We start from the raw sequence: 20,142 nt of genomic DNA on the forward strand, positions 1-20,142 counted from the left end.
TCAAGTTACACAACATATGCATAACATAACCCTTTTTACTTTTAAAAACTTAGGTACATATGTATATCCATACATCTACATATATAAATGTTTTAAATGTTATTATTTATATAGAAAAGATTCCCAAAAGACATTAAGTCTTAAAATAGGAGAGAAGGAAAATGGCCTGTTCACTTTATTTTGTACACTTCTGTGTTCATCCCATCAGGTGTGTGTGATTTAGTGAATAAATGATGTGAAGGTTTATGGAGTGAAACAAATAAAACCAAAGACCTTTACCTAACGGTAATTACCACTTGGACATTTGTGACCACCTCCATAACCTGCCCTCATTTGTGTCTACTTGGGCAGAGAAGCCTCAGGAATCCCCAGGCCAGGATTTTTAACACTACTCTTTGGGTCACAAACCTATCTGAAAAAAGAAAGCTATGGCTCCTCGCCCTGAAGAAAAAGAACACACTAACTTGTTTATACAATTTCTGGGGACTCACAAGACTTTCTGAAGCCAGAGCACAGACCCACGCTGACAGCTCTGGCCCTAGGCTCCAAACCAGTCAAGAAAAACAAACACATTTCTCCAATGACTTTGAAACTGATTAAGGAGACTATTTGAGAATAGGGCCTTTAATATCACAAAAATCATATGGAAACCAGTATTAACAATGTTTTTTTTTCTCTTGGTAGATCTGAAGGAGCCAACAGAAGCTACTTGTACTAAATGTTTCTGTTTAAGGGTGAAGGAGGAGAGAGATAGGAATGCTAAAGACTGTTAGGAAATAGCAAAGATTTATAGTAATAGGATCTGAAATAGTTCCATAATAGGTTGCATGTGTGTGATTTAAATTTAAAGTGTGCTTCCTCTCTTCAACAAGCCTGGATATGATCTTGTATAAAAGCTTACTAAGCATTATCACTTTAAACAGACATCCAGCATTGAGCAGAAAATGATGTACATTAGCATGATTAAATGCTGTATAATGCTTTTGACTCTCTTTGTGCTACAGGTGACTCAATACTCACCATTATCTTTAAAAAAATCAAAAAGTCCAGTTCTGCTGCCACCAGAGAGGCCAAGCAATGGATATGGCTACTTCTGGTAGGCCTTAGAGCAGAGGCAGAAATGAAAACAAGAAAAAAATAGAGTCTGAAAATAGGAATAGGTGAGGTGAAAGAGACGCAGTAGCTGCTATCGTAAGGAACCAAGTATGTACTTGAAACAACTGTCTTAAATTTTGTATTTCAAACTTTCTTGGACTGGGATCCACAGTTAAGAAAATATGTTTACATCGTGATCCAGTACACATACATATAACAAAAGTTTCATGAAACTATGCTCATTGGTTCTATGACTTGCAATGTACCAATATTTTCTATTTCATTTTGTTTAAAAAAGAACAAACTTGATTCAGAATAATCACAGGTTAATCTGACATTTGAAAACATTGCTTTAGATAATAATAGCCGTTTATGAGATAACATTCTTAAATTTTATTTGGTCAGAATAGGTTTCCAGGACTTCTGGCCAAGATGGAGGCCTAGACAGACAGGCTACATCTCCCTCCACAACTAAGAGGGAATACAACCACCTAAAAACTAGAGACAACCAGAAGTTCCAGAAAATTGAGCTGCATGGAAGTCCAACAAACAAAGATATAAAAAAGAAATACTCATCCAGACAGGCGCGACAACTCTACCTAAGACACAGAGGCAAACAAACACAGGAGCCTGTCAAGATGTGGACACAGAGAAGTATGGCCCAAAAGAGGGAATGGATCAAGGTTCTAGTAGGAGAAGATAGCCAACCTAACAGACACAAAGTTCAAAACACTGGTGATAAAGATGCTCACAGGCTTGACAGATACGCTTAAGTACAGCAAACGCCATCAGGGAAGAAGTGAAGGCTATGCTAAATGAAACAAAGGAAAATCCGCACAAAACCAATGGTGAAGGGAAGGAAATCGGGGTTCAAACCAATGATTTGGATCATAAGGAAGAAAAAAACAGTCGACAAGTACAGAATGAGGAAATAAGAATTGAAAAAAAAAGAGAAGAGGCTAGGAACCTCTGGGATAACTAAACATATCAACATCCAAATCATGGGGGTGCCAGAAGAAGAAGAAGAAGAAATTGAAAGCTTCTGTGAAAAAATAATGAAGGAAAACTTCCAACATTTGGCAAAGGAAATAGACGTACAAGCCCAGGAAGCACAGAGAGTCCTGGATGAGCTGGACCCAGAGAGGACCACACCAAGACACGTCATGATTAAAATGCCAAAAGTGAAAGATAAAGAGAGACTCTTAAAAGCAGCAAGAGAAAAGCAGAGTTACCTAACAAAGGGGTGCCTATAAGACTATCAGCTGATTTCTGAAAAAAAAACTTTGCAGGCTAGAAGGGACTGGCAAGAAGTAGTCAAAGTGATGAAAAGCAAGGACCTACAACCAAGATGCTCTACCCAGCAAAGCTATCATTTAGAATGGAAGGGCAGATAAAGTGCTTCCCAGACAAGGTAAAGCTAGAAGAGTTCATCATCACCAAGCTATTATTATATGAAATGTTAAAGGGACTTATTTAAGAAAAAGAAGACCAAAACTATGAACACTAAAATGACAACAAACACAACTATCAACAACTGAATCTAAAAAATAAAAACAGAATCCAACTAAGCAAACCAGAATAGGAACAGAATCATAGGTATGGGGATCATTTGGATGGTTACCAGCTTGGAGGAGAAAGGGGGGAGAAATGGAGAAATAGTGTAGGGACTAAGCTGCATAATTGCCTGGTACAAAATAGACAGGGGGAAGTTAAGAATAATATAGGAAAGGGTGAAGCCAAAGAACTTATATGCATGACTCATGGACATGAACTAAGGGGGGTGGGATTGCTGGAGGGAAGAGGGGTACTGGGCAGAGGGGAGCAAAGGGAAAAGAAATTGGGACTACTGTAACAACATAATCAATAAAATATACTTTAAAAAAAAAAAAAAAAAAAAGGTTTCCATACCTTGGGAAGACTCGAGAACGTAATTCCTTCACAAAAGTTCTCGTTCCAGCTTGCACTGGTTTGGAACCATCATCAATTTCTGTGTAGTCATGCCTGTGCCAGTTTCTCCTCTTCTTCACTGCATTTTTAGATTCAAAAAAGAAACACTTTGGTAGCTAGTGATGTATGTACTTTCTAATTGTTATATAATCAGTTGTAACAATTATTAAGCACAATAAAAACACTCACATTTTTAATGCATTTCTAGGCTAAAGAAGTAAATTTTACTTTATATAGCACAGCAACTATAGACAACTGTGGGTTTTTTTAAAATCTATTTCACAGTAATTTTAAAATTAAATCAAGGAAATTCAAATTAGCAGATAGAGCTTTTAGAAGATCTACATTTACACATACTATAAAATCTTATAATTATTTAAAATTATGATTTCTACTAGGACATGAGGTCATAATATAGTTTTTATGGATCATCCAAATCATTCTCTCAGAATAGGGCTTTTGATCCCACATCAGAAATCTATTTTTAACAGCACAGTTCCTTTCTCTTTTATGTTAAATTTCCTCCCCCAATAAGGACGGCTGCACTGATAGAAAGAAGAGCAGGTGACTGACTCACAATTAAAGACAGACAAGTGGCACCACATTATAAATAAGTTTATGGTTACTTCTAACACAGAGCTCCAGGAGGCTGCAATCTTGAATAGTCACAGCCATCCATCAAGAGACTTGACTGACTCCTAGATCGGCCAGAACTCACTCTGCCACCTTGGGCGGGTCACTTAACCCACCCAGCTCCAGTTTTCTCAGAGTGAAATGCAGGGGGTGAGCGCTGTTTTTCCAACTGTGGTGAGGAACCCTCAATAAAGGGGAAGATGGGGAAGAGGCCAAGGGAGGAGCTCAGAGCTCACTCCTCTTTCCACCAGGGTGGGACCACCTACATATCTTTCATGTGGTACTAATGTAAGATTTCAGTTTTATTCATGCATACATATTTTTAAAGTTTGAAAAGCACTCTTAAGCCTAAAACCTCCATGATTCTGGGTAATGCACTGATCTTTGCAACTTACTAAGAACGCATCAAAAAAAACCAACAAAGATGAATAGTGAGATGGTTACTCAGACAGGCACATGGCAAAGCAGATAACATAAAATGTTAATAGCAGAATCTTTCACCTTTTCTTGTATGTTTGAGCACTCTCATGACAAAATGCTGGGTGGAGGAAACAATTCTATGAGTCTAAGTTACTTCAAATCATAATAATATAATAATGCTGATTCTTCATAAGGAGATGGAGAAGTCACACTAAATAATGAATAGGAGTGGAAGTCAGACTTAATTCATATCTAAGAGTCTAAAACAAGATTTCCAAGTAATGTATAGCAGTCAGACCCTCAACAGGGATGACAGTAAATCCCATTTTTTAAAAACTGAGAATCATAAAGCAATCTTGGTAGAAACTCCCATTAAGGCATCCTTTTTCCTCATTTAAAATCACTTCTAAAATTCAAGAGTATTTAATTCCAGGGTTTTTTCTTTACATATATATATATAGATAGATAGATAGATAGATAGATAGATAGATAGATATACCCCTACCCCCATTTTATTGTCAACTGGGATCATAATGTTTATTCTGCTACCCTTATTATATCATGAGCATTTTCTCCACATTAAATATTAAAAAGCAACTTAAGGCAGCTTAGAATTATTTTAAGATATAGATATAAATGTAGCATATTAAAGTCATTTTTTATTTTTAATCATTTAGTTCATCCTGACTTTCTTCAAAGTTGAGATTAATATTCATGTACATAAATCTGTTTTCTCCATTAACTCCTTGGGACAAATTCCTAGAAATACTAGAAGAAAGATTAAATTTTAAAGACACTTGCTACATATTGCAAAACTGACTTCAGAAAAGTGGTAACTCACATTCTTACCAGTGTACAGGGGGGGACCCCGCAAAAAACGGAATTTATTTATAAAAAATTCTGTGTTTATTCTTACATGTTTAAACTTCAGTCCCCTTCAAAGTACTCTTCATTTGATGCGAAACACCTATTGAGACTTATTTTTTCCCATTGCTCAAAATAGTTTTTGAACTCATCGATTTTGATGCCTTTACTGCTTCTGCCATTTTTAGTTTGTTTGTTGTATTGTTTTTTTTTTCCCACCTCTTCCACCTTGGCAAAAACTTCCCTTTGAGGACTTTTCTCACCAGGTAAAAAGAAAGTTGCTAGGGGCAAGATCTGGTGCACAGGGAGGGTGGGGCACAGGGGCCATGCTATTTTTGGTCAAAACTGATGAACATTCAGCACAGTGTGGGCAGCTGTGTTCATAAATCACCCATCTTGAAATGGGCAAACATGTAGAAAGAGTCTTCCAAAAATTTTTCACGAAGCCGAACATAGCCTCTCACTACACCCCAAGCTGGTGCACTGATACAGATGGGTTCCTAGGAACACGTACCTAGCCAGGGAAGCCTGTACTACAAGAGGCCTACCCTCCAGGAGATAATTCGGGGTCGTCCCCCTCCACCTAGTATATAAACAGCCTATTTCAAAGCCCTGGGTCAACAGTGAGCATCATTGTTGGAAAGAAAAGGAAAGGCTGCTCATTTGGTTAAGTAACTGCTGTTACAGTGTTTTAATATTCATTTTTGCAGAACAGATTAGAATTAGAACAGAGTGGGATTGAACAGCTATGGGTTTGAACTCTAGCTCTGCCAAACAGCTACATGAAAGAGTTCTTACATCATTTTTCTCATATCATGCTGTTACAAATATCAAAGGAGATAACATAGGTCAAGTACTTACTTAGCATAGTGCCTGGCACTCAGTAAGATGCCGATTACTAAGGCTTCCTTTTAAATGTTCTGACCTGCAGGATGTTAACAGAGGGCTACAACTGTCCTGTTGGGCCAACATGTTTGACACAAAAAAATCAGCCACTGCAAGAGCTACCTTAAGAAGGCCAATGAAGAAACATTTCAGAAGTGTTCACAGGGAAAAGAACAAATTTTGAGTTTAGATTGCATGTGAATGAAGGGCACTGAGAATATATGTTTATGTGTTAAATGTTTTTTGATAGAGTTCTTAATTCCCATAACAGGGAAAAATCTAAATTCACCATATTAAGCGGGCATTATACTGTCTGGAAGGCATGTATAACAATAAAGATTCCTGGGAAATTCCAAAAGGAACAGAAAACCCTGGGTGGCAAGCAAGAAAAGCTTAATAGCAGAGGGAAAGGACTAAGGGGATTACCCAAGCTGGGGGGAGATGGTAAGGTGTGGGGATGGCAAGCCTTAAATCAAGGTAAAGAGATTACTGGATCTTGGCTATTTTCCCTATGGGTGCTCAGAGTTGGACTTCTGCCTGCAAGACAGCCAATGCCTGATCGTCTGTTACTCAACGCGGAGGAGCACATGAAGGGCCAGGTAATACAGTCTTCTCTCTGATGCATCATTATTCAAAGCGCAAGTCGTGATCCATTGTGGATTGTGAAATCAATGTAGTGAGCGTGACAAGTTTATTAAAAAATTAAATTATAGGAAAAAAATCACATGTAGCAATGTCTTCAATACTACATTATTCTGTCTCATAGTAACCCACTTAGTATTTCAAAAAAATTAAATTTAAATGACTTCATTTTGGGATTATATGCTGAACTAAAACTACTATCAATTTTGGTTCTGTTTTTCTTCTTCAGATAACAACCCAGTATTATTTACTTCCTTCAAAAATTACACTCAGTCAATAATTATATCAAGTGATATACTACCTACTTCAGTGCTACACAAAATAAAAAACCTTTAAAAATATTTATGACAAGAAATTAGCCAATTATGCATGTAACAATTCTACCAACCTGCTAACCTCAAATTTTAGTGTGTAGTAACAGCAAAATAGATATTCTGTATTTTGCATGGAAAAATTTTAATCCATTCATATAGTTTAAATTTCTAAATCTCTTACAAAGAAAATTGGTAAACCATTAAGACTTCTAACAAACTATATGAGCAGTTGGTTGCCGGTACTTACTCAAGGAGGAACCATGCAGAACTGCACAGTTGGGACAGTGATACAGGTCAATGTCAACAGCATGATGTTCTTCTACTCCAACACAGCTAAGGAAAAAAAAAATAAAGCAAATAGGTAAATAACTTTAAAATCTTTACTTAACTATATTAGATTGGTTGGAATTTAGCAACAAATTTTGTAAAGTACAGAAACATATGCAAGGATAAATTTTATTCACTTCCCTACATACCTGTTAAGTAACTGTGGGGGAGAATATATCCAATACATGCAATTATAAGCCATGAGACCCTCAACCATTAAATAAATTTAATGTTTGTGTCCCCCCCAAAACACACATGCTGAAGCTGTAACCCTCCAGTGTGGCTGTATTTACTTGGACATAAGACCTCTGAGGAAGTAATTAACGTTAAATGAGGTCATAGGGTGGGGCCTTGATCCCATACGATTAGTGTCCTTAGAAGAGGAGACACCAAAGACCTCGAACTCTCTCTCTGCATGCACACAAAGAGGAAAGGCCACATGAGTACACAGCAAGAAGGTAGCTGTTGGCAAGCCAGGAAGAAAGCCCTCCCCAGAAACCGACCCTGGTGGACCATGATCTGGAACATCCAGCCTCCAGAGCTGTGAGAAAATAAATTTCTGTTGCTTAGGGGTCCTAGTCTTAATGGTACTCTGCTGGCAGCCCGAGGCAGCTAAGACACAAACTAACTTTAAAATACAGCAGTCATCAGCTGGAGGTGGTCGATAAATTTGGGGACCATCACTGAGTCCTAAAGTTTCCGCTTTAGGTCTCATAGCCCTCATTTAGTTTGAGGCACTGTACTTGGGATATTCCATCCCATGGAGTATACGACAGTGGCCCTTAAATAAACATAAAGCTTAAGGAAACCAACTAGAGACTGAAAAAACTGTATCAGTGACATCTTAAAAATAGGAGTAATTTATTTTTAAAAAGGCTCCAGCAGTTTTGCTATATCTGAAGTAACTTATTAGGGTAAAATTTTATAAGTGTTTGTACTTGCAAAAAGTTACAAAACAAAAAGTCAACTAAAATTCAAACAGAAACAAAGCAAAACTAACACAGAATTGAGGAAGTATTTTAGACAACCCAAAACAAAGCTCACCTCCAGCTAACCCACAGTAAAGGAAATACCAAAAGATGGAATTCTTATAGAAGGAAAATGACCTCAAAGAGGTCTGGGATGCAAGAAAAAAAGAAAATGAAAAGAAAGCTAAGAAAGTAATATGTATGTTGGTAAATTTACATGCACACTAACTATTATACATGAAACAAACTAATGTCATGTGAGACTTAAAATTATATAAAGGACTAAACACATGACAACAGCAACATCAGAGTCAGGAGAGGACAAACGAGTCACAGGGTCCTAAGTTACTTGTACTGGCAGCAGACGGCAGGTAATGATTAACATTAGATTCCAAGGATGCCTATTGTACTTTCCTGGGAGACAACTAAAAGAACAGAAACAGAGCATAACTTCTAAACTAGTAGCAGAAAAAAAAGGGATAAAAAAGTAATTCAAAAAAAGAAGAGGAAAAACAGAAAAAACAAAAAAGGTAAATTTTTTAAAGATTGTATTTATTTCTTTTTAGAGAGAGTGGAAGGAAGGGAGAGAGGGAGAGAAACATCCATGTGCGAGAGAAACACGTTGCCCTTCGCACACCCCCAACTGGGCACCTGGCCCACCACCCAGGCACATGCCCTGATGAAGACTTGAATGGGCAACCCAACCCACTGAGCTACACCACTCAAGGCAGGTAGAAATTTTAAAATACATTTAATTACATTATATGCAAATAGACTAAATGCTCCAGTTAAAAGACATTATCCAGCTGACTTAAACAATATAATTTACCGGTTATAACAGGTGCATAAAACAGAGACACAGAAAGATTAAAAGTAAAAGGGTGGGCAAATAAATACCATGAAAATTGTAATCAAAAGAAAGTATAGCTATATTAATATTAAGCCACATAGAATCTAAAACAAAAAATATAATGAAATAAACGTGTTCACTGATAATGATAAAAATTTCAATTCACCAGGAGGATATAACGGAACACCTGTAATGCGACATTTGACAACTCTCTTGGTGTCCAATAGAACAAACAGGCAAAATAAAAGCCATGAAATATACAAGTTTGACCTACAGGATTAAAAAACATGACCCATATGTTGAGAAGATTAGACAGAGAGATGCAGAGGTGGACAAAGGGAAGATACAGGGGATTTTGTTTTGCGCAATGGCTGCACGATGCAGTGAGCAGATTATTTGTTAAGTTGTACACCTGAAATCTGTATCACTTTGTGAACCTATGTCGCCCCAATAAATTCAATTAAAAAAAAACATGACCTAATGGCAATTTATAGAATATTATGCCCACCATGCATTTGGACCCCCATAACACGCCATATACAAAAATTAACTCAAATGGATCCTATGTATAAATGTTAAGAGCTAAAACTATAACACTCCTCCAATAAAGCATAGGGGTAAATCTTCATATTCATGAATCAGAAAACGGTTTCTTAGGTGCTACATCAAAAGCAGAAGGGACAAAAGAAAATAGATAAACTGGGTGTCACACAGCAGTCCAAAGGCTTGTTTTCTCAGCTTAGCTTACGGTGAGATAACCAGCTGGGTTTGGAAAGTGGCAGAAAGGTGTTAGGGAAGACGTATAGACCAGTTGGTCTGAAGAAAGGACAGACCCAGAAACACAATAATGCTGCCGGGCAGTGCTGAGAGTCCCCCTGAGGTCTGTGATAATGAAACCCGAGTGGAACCATTTCTGCACAGCTGGGGGACTGCTTTGTTTTCCAGCAATGTTTACCTTTTGGTGCAGACCCACAGGAGACTGGGTCCACTTGGCCAAAGACTAGGAAGTGAGTTGCGGATATTTACAAGGGACTTAATATAACGATAAACCATGAAATCTAAGCTGGACAAAGGAACGTGAAGACAGGAGAGGGAGCGAGAAGACAGTGAGGTGGTCTGAGGGGTCTCAGTGTGTCCCTAGCACTGACTCAGCAGGCGGCCCCAAGCAAGTAAGTGATCAGTAAGGCGCAGAGATTATGCTCAAAGGAGGAATGTTCAGAATTTAAAACTTCTGCGGTAGTACAGTCTGTAACTGCTGGGCACAGGTGTGGTAAGAGCAGGTGCCTAGGAGGGAACAAAGGGAAAATGCCCCGAAGGTAAGTGACAAGATGTGTGAGAGGGTTCCCTACATTCTGTGACGCAGAGTTCAAACCAGACTTTCCTTACTTTGAAAATGAGGTTCATTTGGTGCCAGTAATATACTGGTGCTCCACTCAGCCTGGAACTGAAACTCAAGCCAACTTGACACTTCTTCTAGACATCCATAGTTTGTCTTGTCATGCCTTGACTATGACCGCATTCCACATTCTTAAAAAGTGACAGTTACCCCAAAAAGAATTGTGAGAAAATATTGTTAAGACATGTCCTGGAAAACCTAAACCGGAATATACCATAAACTCATCCATGACTCAGATATGTAAATAAGGGTGGCTGCCACAAGACTTACAGAAAAAGAGAAGACATGGACATTCCAATTAATTAAAGACACTCCGGGAAAAGCTTAGCTAAGAATCCTCAAAGATCTATGGTTCCTCTCTCCAGCTTCCAAGCTCCCCACCCCACACTCCCCCTACATACTCTTCTACTAGAATGTCAGGGCTACCTTCAGGTTTTGACCAATTCTAATCAACTGGCAAAACAGTTACAGCTTACATTCATTAAAAATTTCAGAACTTAGAAGTAAATTTGGTAAATTAGGAAAAACAGCAAATTTGATATATTAGTAATTCTGTAAAACAATCCTTTAACCACCAAAATACCATTTTTAAAAATCAAATTAAACATAAAAAGTAAACGTTCCTGAACCAAAAAGTTTATTTCAGATCTTTGAAGGGCACTAAAAGGAACTATTATACACAATTCAACTTCTCTCTCAGAGGGTGGGACAACCTCTCCCACCCCTGACCCCCGCTGAAACAATTTAGAATCACTAGGCCTTTAACAGGTGAACAAAGGCAGCAGGACACATTAAATGCAGAACTCTGAAAGCAAATCTTGTAAGAATCATTTTCAATCTTTAGTCTCTCCCACTCCATTTATTTCTTATGAAACACTCCTACATATACAAATCACCCCACTTTTTCCTACCAGCAAAATGTTTAATGTTTATTAGAACACTGGGTGGGGGGCAGGGGGTTCCTATAGGGGTGCCAGTCAGACCTTTGCTGAATAGCTTCCATCAAGAGCCTCAATGCCATTTGGTAAATGGGACAGTGACGACTTTAGCACTTTCTATTGTCTTAATCTTCTGAAATTGTTGCTTAGCTGGCACTTTCTGACACTTGATGAGAACACAATTGAATTAATGACTAACCCGAATTCCCCAGATCTGCCAAACATTCTCTTTTCCCCTCTCAGATAATGCCCCCATTTACATTCTCTACTCTTGGTGTTAGGAGAGTAGGGTGGCCAAATTCCTTCCAATCTTACTGTCAGCGGACTCCACCGATGTCCCTCTTGCTTCAAACGCTCTCCCCATTCTCCAGCAGCCAGTTCCGTCCAACTCGAATTCCTCCTCCATAGTAAAACCGCACTGGATCGCCCCACAGAAAGTCCTTCAACATTTTATTGATACGTGTTTCCACTCACTGATGTCTAATCTTGAGCTATTTTATACACCCTATTTCCTGAATGGAGCTCAAGACTTCTCTCCGTACCAAGTACACGGCCCCCTCAACGGGATGGATGACCCCAGTAAATTTCTGTTGCTTAACTGTGTGAAAGCTCATTTGCTACAGGTACATTGTGGTAATACTACACGCAACTTTTTAAAAAGTCTGTTCAGCTTGAATTTTGTAAGAATTTGAAATAGAAACTAATGGCAACAAGTTGGCAAAAAAGGAAAAATCTTTCAATATATAAATTAGATATTCTCTCATCTTTCCTTAGATGGTGGAAGGCTGTGGTAATGGAATTCTTCATTCCCTTTGAATTTGGCTTCAGTACAAGCTTTCACTGAGGTACCAAACGTTCACCTACCCTCTCACCCAAAGCACCATGCTACCAGAACACCAAGTCAGCCTGTGACCCCCGGAGCCCCACACTAGCATTGTCCCAGGGGGTGGGGAGTGGCCATCCCCTTGGACGGCCTGCTCTTCCTGTCTCCTTTCACAACGTTGAACTCTGGTCTGGCATCAGCTGAGGCCTTGGGACAGCTACCCGCCAGGCAAGGCCCACCCAGCACAGTTTCTTGTCACCAGATAAACAAGCCTCGGGGGGCCTCAGTGGGTGTGTAGTTTCTGGAATTAGAAGGCTTGGCCTGATTTCTAGCTCTGATAGATTGGACTTCAAGCAAATTTCTTAATATCTCTGAGCAGAAGTTCCCCTAGGATTAACTAGGACAATAAATGTAAATATATAAAGCACAGAGTTTGGCGCAGTAAATATATGAAGTAATAAATGGCAGCCAAGAATATTATTATGTTTCTACTAGGTACCAGTCACAGCTCATATAGCTCTGGGCTTACTATCTGTAAGATAATAAGAGGTTTGAGCCTCAACCAGCAACTTGGCTTTATGATTAAGCCTAATATTTTTCTTCAATGATGTCTCTTCAGAGAACACTTAATTAGATATTCAAATAGTCATTCTTTAAGGAGGAAAAAAAGAAAATTTGTTTTCCATCTTTAATTAATGTTTGACGGTTGAGTTCTCTGGAGTCCGCCTGCCCATGTTAGAAGCCTGGCTACTCCCCTCAGCAGCTGTGTGACTGCGGGTAACTTGCTTTGCCTGTCTGTTTCTTGCCTCATCTGTAAAGATGGAGATAATGACAGTATTTTCCTCAAAGAGTTATTAACAAAATTAATTAAGTTAACATCCATAAATACTTAGAATGAAACTATAAACAACAGTTTTGCTCATTCAAAGACCTCACCAGTGTTAGGTTATCTAATAAGTTGACAGTCCTACTAAAAGTACTGGAGTGCCAATAGGTATCTTCAATTTTAAAGTGCAGCGCTTTAACCCTCAGATATTTTATTACCAGATATCAGCTACAGTAAAAATTTATAGTTTACACACATGAAACATTTTCAATGAAAATCAAATTAGTGACTTATGACTAAGTCTATGGTTCAGGAAAAACCCAACATCTATTAGTTTCTTGTTGACATAAAACTGTTTTCATAAAATCAAGTGTTTTTCTTTATAAGTTGAGTATAGCATAGTTCAATTTGTGAAGATTTTATATTTGACACATTAAAGCTATTTATTGGCATATTATGTGCTTAACTATATTTAAAAAGGGTTTTGAATAAAATACAGTCTCTGAACCAAAGTCCTTTGATTCATAATAATCTTAGAAAATCAGACACTTTTGCTGCCTCCAACAGCTGGCTCAAGCTTCCAACTGTCCCAGGGCTTCCAAGTTATTTCCAACCAGCTGACTATGAACATCTATGTTAATAAGGGTGACAGAAGAAGGCAAAACAACAAAGAATTGAACAAAGAACATGAGAGTAAAATAGAGGGGGCAGGGGGTTGAAGACCCGACAGGTGCACTCACTGGTACAAAATACACCCTTTAAAAAGCTGAAAATCCTGCTGACAAGCTTCTAATTAAATTTGTTCCAAGAGGAACATGTGAAATATAGACATCAACTATAATTCACATGCTTTATATTATACCATTTGCTTCCTGAGTGCAGAAAACATGCTTGGTCTGCTTGTCACTGTCCATCTGACACCTAAGGATGACACAGAGTAAGCAATGGAAAGTATACATGGATTAAACGAATCCTTACAATGAAGCACAAATAAACTGTTCTCTCATTGAAGTTCTAATTTCTATTAGAATGTCCTAAAAAAGAGAAGGTGTTCGAAATTTCTGAAACATGTAAAAAGCTAAACATATGTGCTTTTCACCGTCCTGGGGTCATTCTGCTAGCCAGTCACCTCTCGGGCTAATACTCTTCTCAGTCCTCTTCAGCAACGTCCTTTCTGCCTGTGCAGCCACGCAGAGGGTATAGGTACCAGAAACGAAAGGAAGCTATAATGCAAACAGCGCCCAGTGAATGTGCTGTTTCATGGAGACAGAGTAAACTTCTATTCATAACCAGTGAAACAGCAAAGGAGTGTCTTCCCAAGTGAACGTTCGGTGACAATTTAAGAACTTTGTAAATCATGTTGGAGGAGAAAAAGCTTGCCATGATATAAAGGATAAACAGTAGCAATTTCATAGAAGTTTGCCTGGCAATGCTCTTAATAAAGGAAGGAATTAAAAAGTATGTAATCAGTATGTACACCAGTACATACACTACTGCTCTCAGGTACTTCTGACTGATAAATTCTACCTAATAACTATAACAAGGAAGAAGGAACATTATGCAAAGATTTGGTCTAAAGTAACCTGTATCTAGACGTACATGAAATGCTTGGTGAGTCCACTTCCTTGCTGTGAAATGCAAGACCTAAGGAATTAACACGTCAAGAAAACGTTTTCTGAACCCCTTTAACGCTCAGTCTATCTGTGGCTCCCAAACCTGGCTGTGCATTAGAATCCCCTGCAGAGCTTTTACAAGCTGCTATGAGGCAGTCTTTCAAAAGAACGAGGCAGCTCTGTAGGAGAGGTACTGAAAGATCTCCAAGGTATGCTGTAAAGAAACAAAAGCCAGGTGCAGAAGAATCTGTATAATGTGCCCCTCCCCCCACAACCAACCAGAGACATATGTTCGTAGATGTCCAGTATATGTCTGGAACAATATGTAAGAAATTGGTGAAAAGCAATTGCCCCTGGGAAGGAAAACTGAATTGAATGCAGAATAGAGACAGAGAATTGCTTTTCACCATGTAACCTTCTAGCGTATCTTTTGTAATGTTCATTGCTTATTTTAAAGAAGAAAAGAAAAACATATTCTTAAGCCCCACCTTAGATCTACAGGAAAAAGTTAATAGGTGGGGCCCAATAATCTTTATTTTAAACAAGTTCCCCAGATGATTTTTTGTTTGTTTTTGTTTTGCAGTCAGCTCGGCAGAGAAGTGGCATTTGAAGGACGATTACTCTAAAACCCTAGCACAGGAGGCTGGCACAATACCTTATTCACAGGAACTTCTATGGAAACTTTGCTTCTCCAATTAGACTTCAAGTTCCTTAAAGACATCAGTGACGTTTAATAATTCAGACTTTCCTTTTCCCCACAGATCTACCTACAGCTGATTACAGAGTAGAGGCTCACAAAATATTTACTGATTGACACACACCTGGGAGGCAGTAGTTTGGGCTGCTATCCAGGAGCTGGTTTAAACATGAATTTTGCAAATATAAAGCGGTAGAAATTGAATGTGAGGGGGAAAATATAACTGATAATTTTTTGAAAATATTATTTTGAAATGTCTATACATTTTTCAATGCAAAACAATGCAGTGTTCTTGACCACTTAGATTCAATCACAGGTACAATCCTATTGTAAAGAAAGGGTCCCTATTCATTACAGATTTATATATTATACACATTTATTCTATTTTCCTTTCAGGTAACTCATAAGTATCCCTATCATAACTGGATTTTCCAAACAGGGTATCTATTAAAAGAATAGATAAATTAAATAGATTGTGAACAGAAATAATTAGATTTTTAAAAGATGAACCAATAGCCATCAGACTCACTTCAACCCAGCTGGCAATTTTATTTCCTATCATGAGGAGGGGAAAGAAAGCTGTTTTTTCCAGTGTCTAAGGACACCTACAGAAAATGTGATATATTCAGGGCTAAGAAACCATACCCTGGTGATAAAAGATAAAAGTAGATCATCACTTTTATATTGAGGACATTCAGTGATGAGTCAGCTACAGAGGACAGGAGTCAACTCAAGCAGATCTAGTTCCCTCATAAGCTTTCTCTGCTTGTAAACAGTGTTCAGTGCTGGGACTTCAGGGGACAGACCACATTCCAAGCTAAGCCAAGAGAAAGGATTCATATTAGAGAACTTCCTGCTGGTACAGAAAATAATGCAGCATTCTAAGGGGGACAATTTAACTTCCAGAATGACCACTTTTTGTTTCTTTGCTGCACTTCCATCTTTATTGGCCACGTCCCTCTTTCAATTACCCAGTTTTGTAATATTTCACATGGGCTTATCACTGGGAGACATGGAGGAAGCACAGGAACACGCTTTCCTGTCTGGGTGTGAACTGAAGGACAGATGTGCACCTGTTATTCACACACTGATTTGCTGATCTGCATGCTGAAGAGCTAGCAGCCAATTCTGTACTTTATGAAGTTAATATATCACGGTGGCTAAAATCTGAATCATGTTATAGGGGACTAGTGTTATTTAACGAAACCATGTAACATTGTGACAAAATAAATAAAATATGTTTGGTCTTCATCCGTGGTTTCTGGCAAGAGTGCCTAAGACCCTTGCACGTAATGACCTACGTTGACAGGAGTGAAAGGCACATTTCTGTTATTCACTTTCAACCACACCTGAGTGTATGCTAACGAGGTGACTCTGAGGGAGCTCCTAGATGGCTTCAGGATGGGGCTGGTTGCCAGAGGAACCTACCAGGAGACAAGAGGCTTAGAACTTTCAGCTGCAGCCCCCTAACCTCTGAGATGGGGAGTGAGGCTGGGGATTGAATTAATCACCAATAGCCAATGATCTGATCAATTGTACCTAGTAATAAGACCTCCATAAAAGCACTAAATGAAGGGGTCCAGAGTTCTTTGGGGTTGGTAATGCATTCACATGGCAGGTAATGCGTTCACGTGGCACATCCCAAACTCCAAAAGGACAGAAGCTCCTACATGTAGGACCCTTCCAAACCCCACCTTTGTACCTCCCTCTTTATCGGCTATTCATTTGTAACCTTTGTAATAACCTCTATAATAAACTGGTAACAGTAAGTGTTTTCTTAGGTTCTGTGAGCCATTATAGCAAATTACCAAACTGAAGGGGGGATCAGAGGAACCCCAACTTGTAGCAAAGTCAGACAAAAGTACAGGTGTCCTAGAAACCCACTATTTGCTATTAGGGTCTGAAGTAGGGGGCAGTCTTGTGTAACTGGGCTCCTAACCTCCGGGGTCTGTACTAACTCCAGACAGTAAGTGTCAGAAATGAATTACTATTGTAGGACACCGAAGTGGCATCTACAGAGAACTGGAGGATTGCCTGGCGTGGCAAACCCACACATTTGGTGTCAGAAGTGTGGTAAGCAGAGAAACAGCATTCCCCTTACATGGTAACTGAAATCTGTGCATATCAGAATCATGTTAAGTGAGGACTGCCATATAATGTTCTCTAAAAGCGCTTTTTTTAAACTATCCCACAGGAGTTAAGATTATTCACAGAGAGTCCACAGTCTAATAAGACTGGGAGATGCTGGGCTGAGATCAAATGACTTTATTTTCCAGCTGGACTCCTCTGAGAATGCACAAGTTGATGTGCACTTTGCGTATTCAAGCTGGGGGTGCAGCCTAAGTGAGAAACACCACAATCCACCTCAGATCTTTCTCTTTCTTTTTTTAAGAAAACACTCAGTGGGGCTGTTGTATCTCAACTTGGAAACCTGTTTCATAAGTTAATTTTCAGACTCACCAGCTGTGAAAAGTTTATTACAAATTTAAAGTTTTTATAATTACAATTGTTACAATTTTATAATTGATACAAAGTATCAGTAAGTCAAGAGTATTGTAAAACCAGCCCCTTAACCACATAGGATACCAAATTAGTAACAGCATTACCAAGCAGTTACTGCACACATTATTGGAACGCATATAAGTAAAAAAGCCAATAATTGATAACATGCTAAAACTTTTTAAACTATCTTTTTAACCTCAAGAGAAACCTATAAACGATGTTTGTCTCAGATTCCCCTTATGATGATATACTTAACAAGTATTTATAAGGTACTGCCTAGGTTCAAATCTAAAGACTGAGTACCCTCACGTTAAAGAGCTGGCACTCTGTCACCATACATAATCTCCAAAAGAAGCAAGATGTACCAAATCTCTATGCCAACCAGCTGGTTATTGTCTTCTGGGTAAAATTACCCATGAGCCAGGACTACCCATCCCCACAGGCAAAGTTTCTGTTCACGTTAAGAATTCAAAACTACTATCTAGCATCACAAGCACCCTGACTTCAAAGTTTCTAACCTTGCCACCAGAACTATGTAAGTAGTAACTGCAAAATCCATCGTGCATGGCTTCCCTTCATTCTTGGCTAGGTCCGCCCTGTTGTCACCAATGTGTCAGGATGACAGAACAGACAATTCAAGAAGACTTGTTGTCTGATTCCCCATTGAAATCTTAAGTTTTTCTCTAGTTTAGAAAACACAGAAGATTAGAAACAGCAGTAGGGGCTGCCCAAGTAGATCAGAGACAGCAAGAAAGTACAGCAAGAAAAACGATGAAACACTATCAACAAATCCCCACTGGTCTGGGCAGCTTCATGCACAAACCGTCCAACACATGCCAACAGCCCATACAGCAGAGAAAACTAAGGTCCGTGGTACTTAATCATCAAAATTAAAGTGTAGTATTCTATTAAGAAAAGTATAGTGTATCTGCCAAAATCCATCTAAAAATAGTTGACATATAAAGAACTTTATCTCCTGAGTAACTTTTCTGAGGACACTCAGCTACATTTCACAAGTGGAACCTTCAGTTACAGGAAAATCATATTTAAGTAGACCATATCATTCCCCAAAGACAGTACAGTGGTTGCTAGTTTTTTACATTCTAATTAATCTGGGAAATGTTAACACTTCCATTGCAATTGTTCCCCAGCTAAAGGTTACTTACTATGCAATATTTCTAGTGGTTTGAAAAATACAACCATTCAAAGGAAATAAAGAAGGGGAGAAATAAATTAAAACAAAAACAGTTTTAAATTAAAGTCATATCACATGTAAACTTCAAGGCAAAACATCTTTTAAAGGTAGCAGGACTAGAAAACTATTCTATGAGGTAAGGACGCAGCTTTAAGAGTCACGTTGTCAGTGCTTCTGCACAGACATAAAAGACAATGAAAGCGCACTTATGACAGAGGCACTGATACATAAATATGACTATCATGTTACAAAATCTGTTATCTGCTATTTAATAAATGGAATCCAAACTCTACTTTCAAATCCATTCTCTCTTGCTATGACCTTCCTTCTCATTAATGATTTTCTACTGGTCTGGTTCTCCCAGAAGCAGATCGCGACACATAAATCCGAGAGCAGGTGTTCACGAGGGCGGTGACCCCGGAAGCACTGATGGAGGGGAGTGGAAATGTGAGACAGGGAAGGGGAGGGGGCCCTAGAGGGTATGTCAATGAGCACAGACCCCTTTGGGAACATCAGGAAGACCATGTACAAGGGGCTTCAGCATGGTCCCACCCCAGGAAGACGAAGTTGGTATTTATCCACCATGTCCCAAAAGACATGGTAGATGGCTCTCCCAGAGCCATTAACTTGCCAGAATTTCCAGCCTGCTTCAAGTGCAAGCTGCTGAGCTCCTTGTAGTGGAAGAAGCCCTCAGGCCAAGTCCCAGGTGCTTTTAGCAAGAAAGCTTCAAGAGATAAAAGACGAGAAAGAAACAGAGATGGAAACACAGAAAGCCAGGGGATGCAGATGGGGCTCCTGCAGAGTCTGCTACATACGTAAAATTCCAGTCTAGACAAACTAGTACGCACACGCACTTAACCTGACCATTCTTTGCACACATGTGCCCATTGTGATATTCAGTGTGTTCTTCATCCTTCTCTCTGTTATTCCTCCTTTGTCTCTGGGATAAATAGTGAACAAGTATGCATATTTATTATAGAATAAGTTATTATAGATAAATAGGTACAGGTTAAGTAATACTATGTAGTACTAATAATTAATATTTAATACTTAACTCTTAAAGATTAAAGACAAAATTGTCCAACTTGATGAGGAAATCCACAACTGATTTGTGTAGGAGGAAAAGACGCGCTGCCGGACCTCAGCAATTCTCCAGGGGGAAAACATCATTTCTAGCAACTTACTGTATTATCAGTTCCAGGGACAT

At 38.8% G+C, this 20,142-nt stretch overlaps 1 protein-coding gene across 1 annotated transcript in view; it reads right to left on the reverse strand.

The window, feature by feature from the left end:
* KDM7A (lysine demethylase 7A) overlaps positions 1 to 20,142 on the reverse strand; it is a 71,131-nt gene that overhangs the window by 35,002 nt on the left and 15,987 nt on the right. Inside the window, exons 2-3 of the mRNA XM_090287583.1 lie at positions 7,048 to 7,133; positions 3,004 to 3,121 (exon numbers count right to left, since the gene is read on the reverse strand). Of these exons, the coding sequence (XP_090143709.1) occupies positions 3,004 to 3,121; positions 7,048 to 7,133 (204 nt within the window). The remainder of the gene's footprint in view (positions 1 to 3,003; positions 3,122 to 7,047; positions 7,134 to 20,142) is intronic.

The sequence above is a fragment of the Furipterus horrens genome, unplaced genomic scaffold (genome assembly GCF_987537825.1).
Source record: "Furipterus horrens unplaced genomic scaffold, mFurHor1.1.pri manual_scaffold_9, whole genome shotgun sequence".
NCBI lineage: Eukaryota > Metazoa > Chordata > Mammalia > Chiroptera > Furipteridae > Furipterus > Furipterus horrens.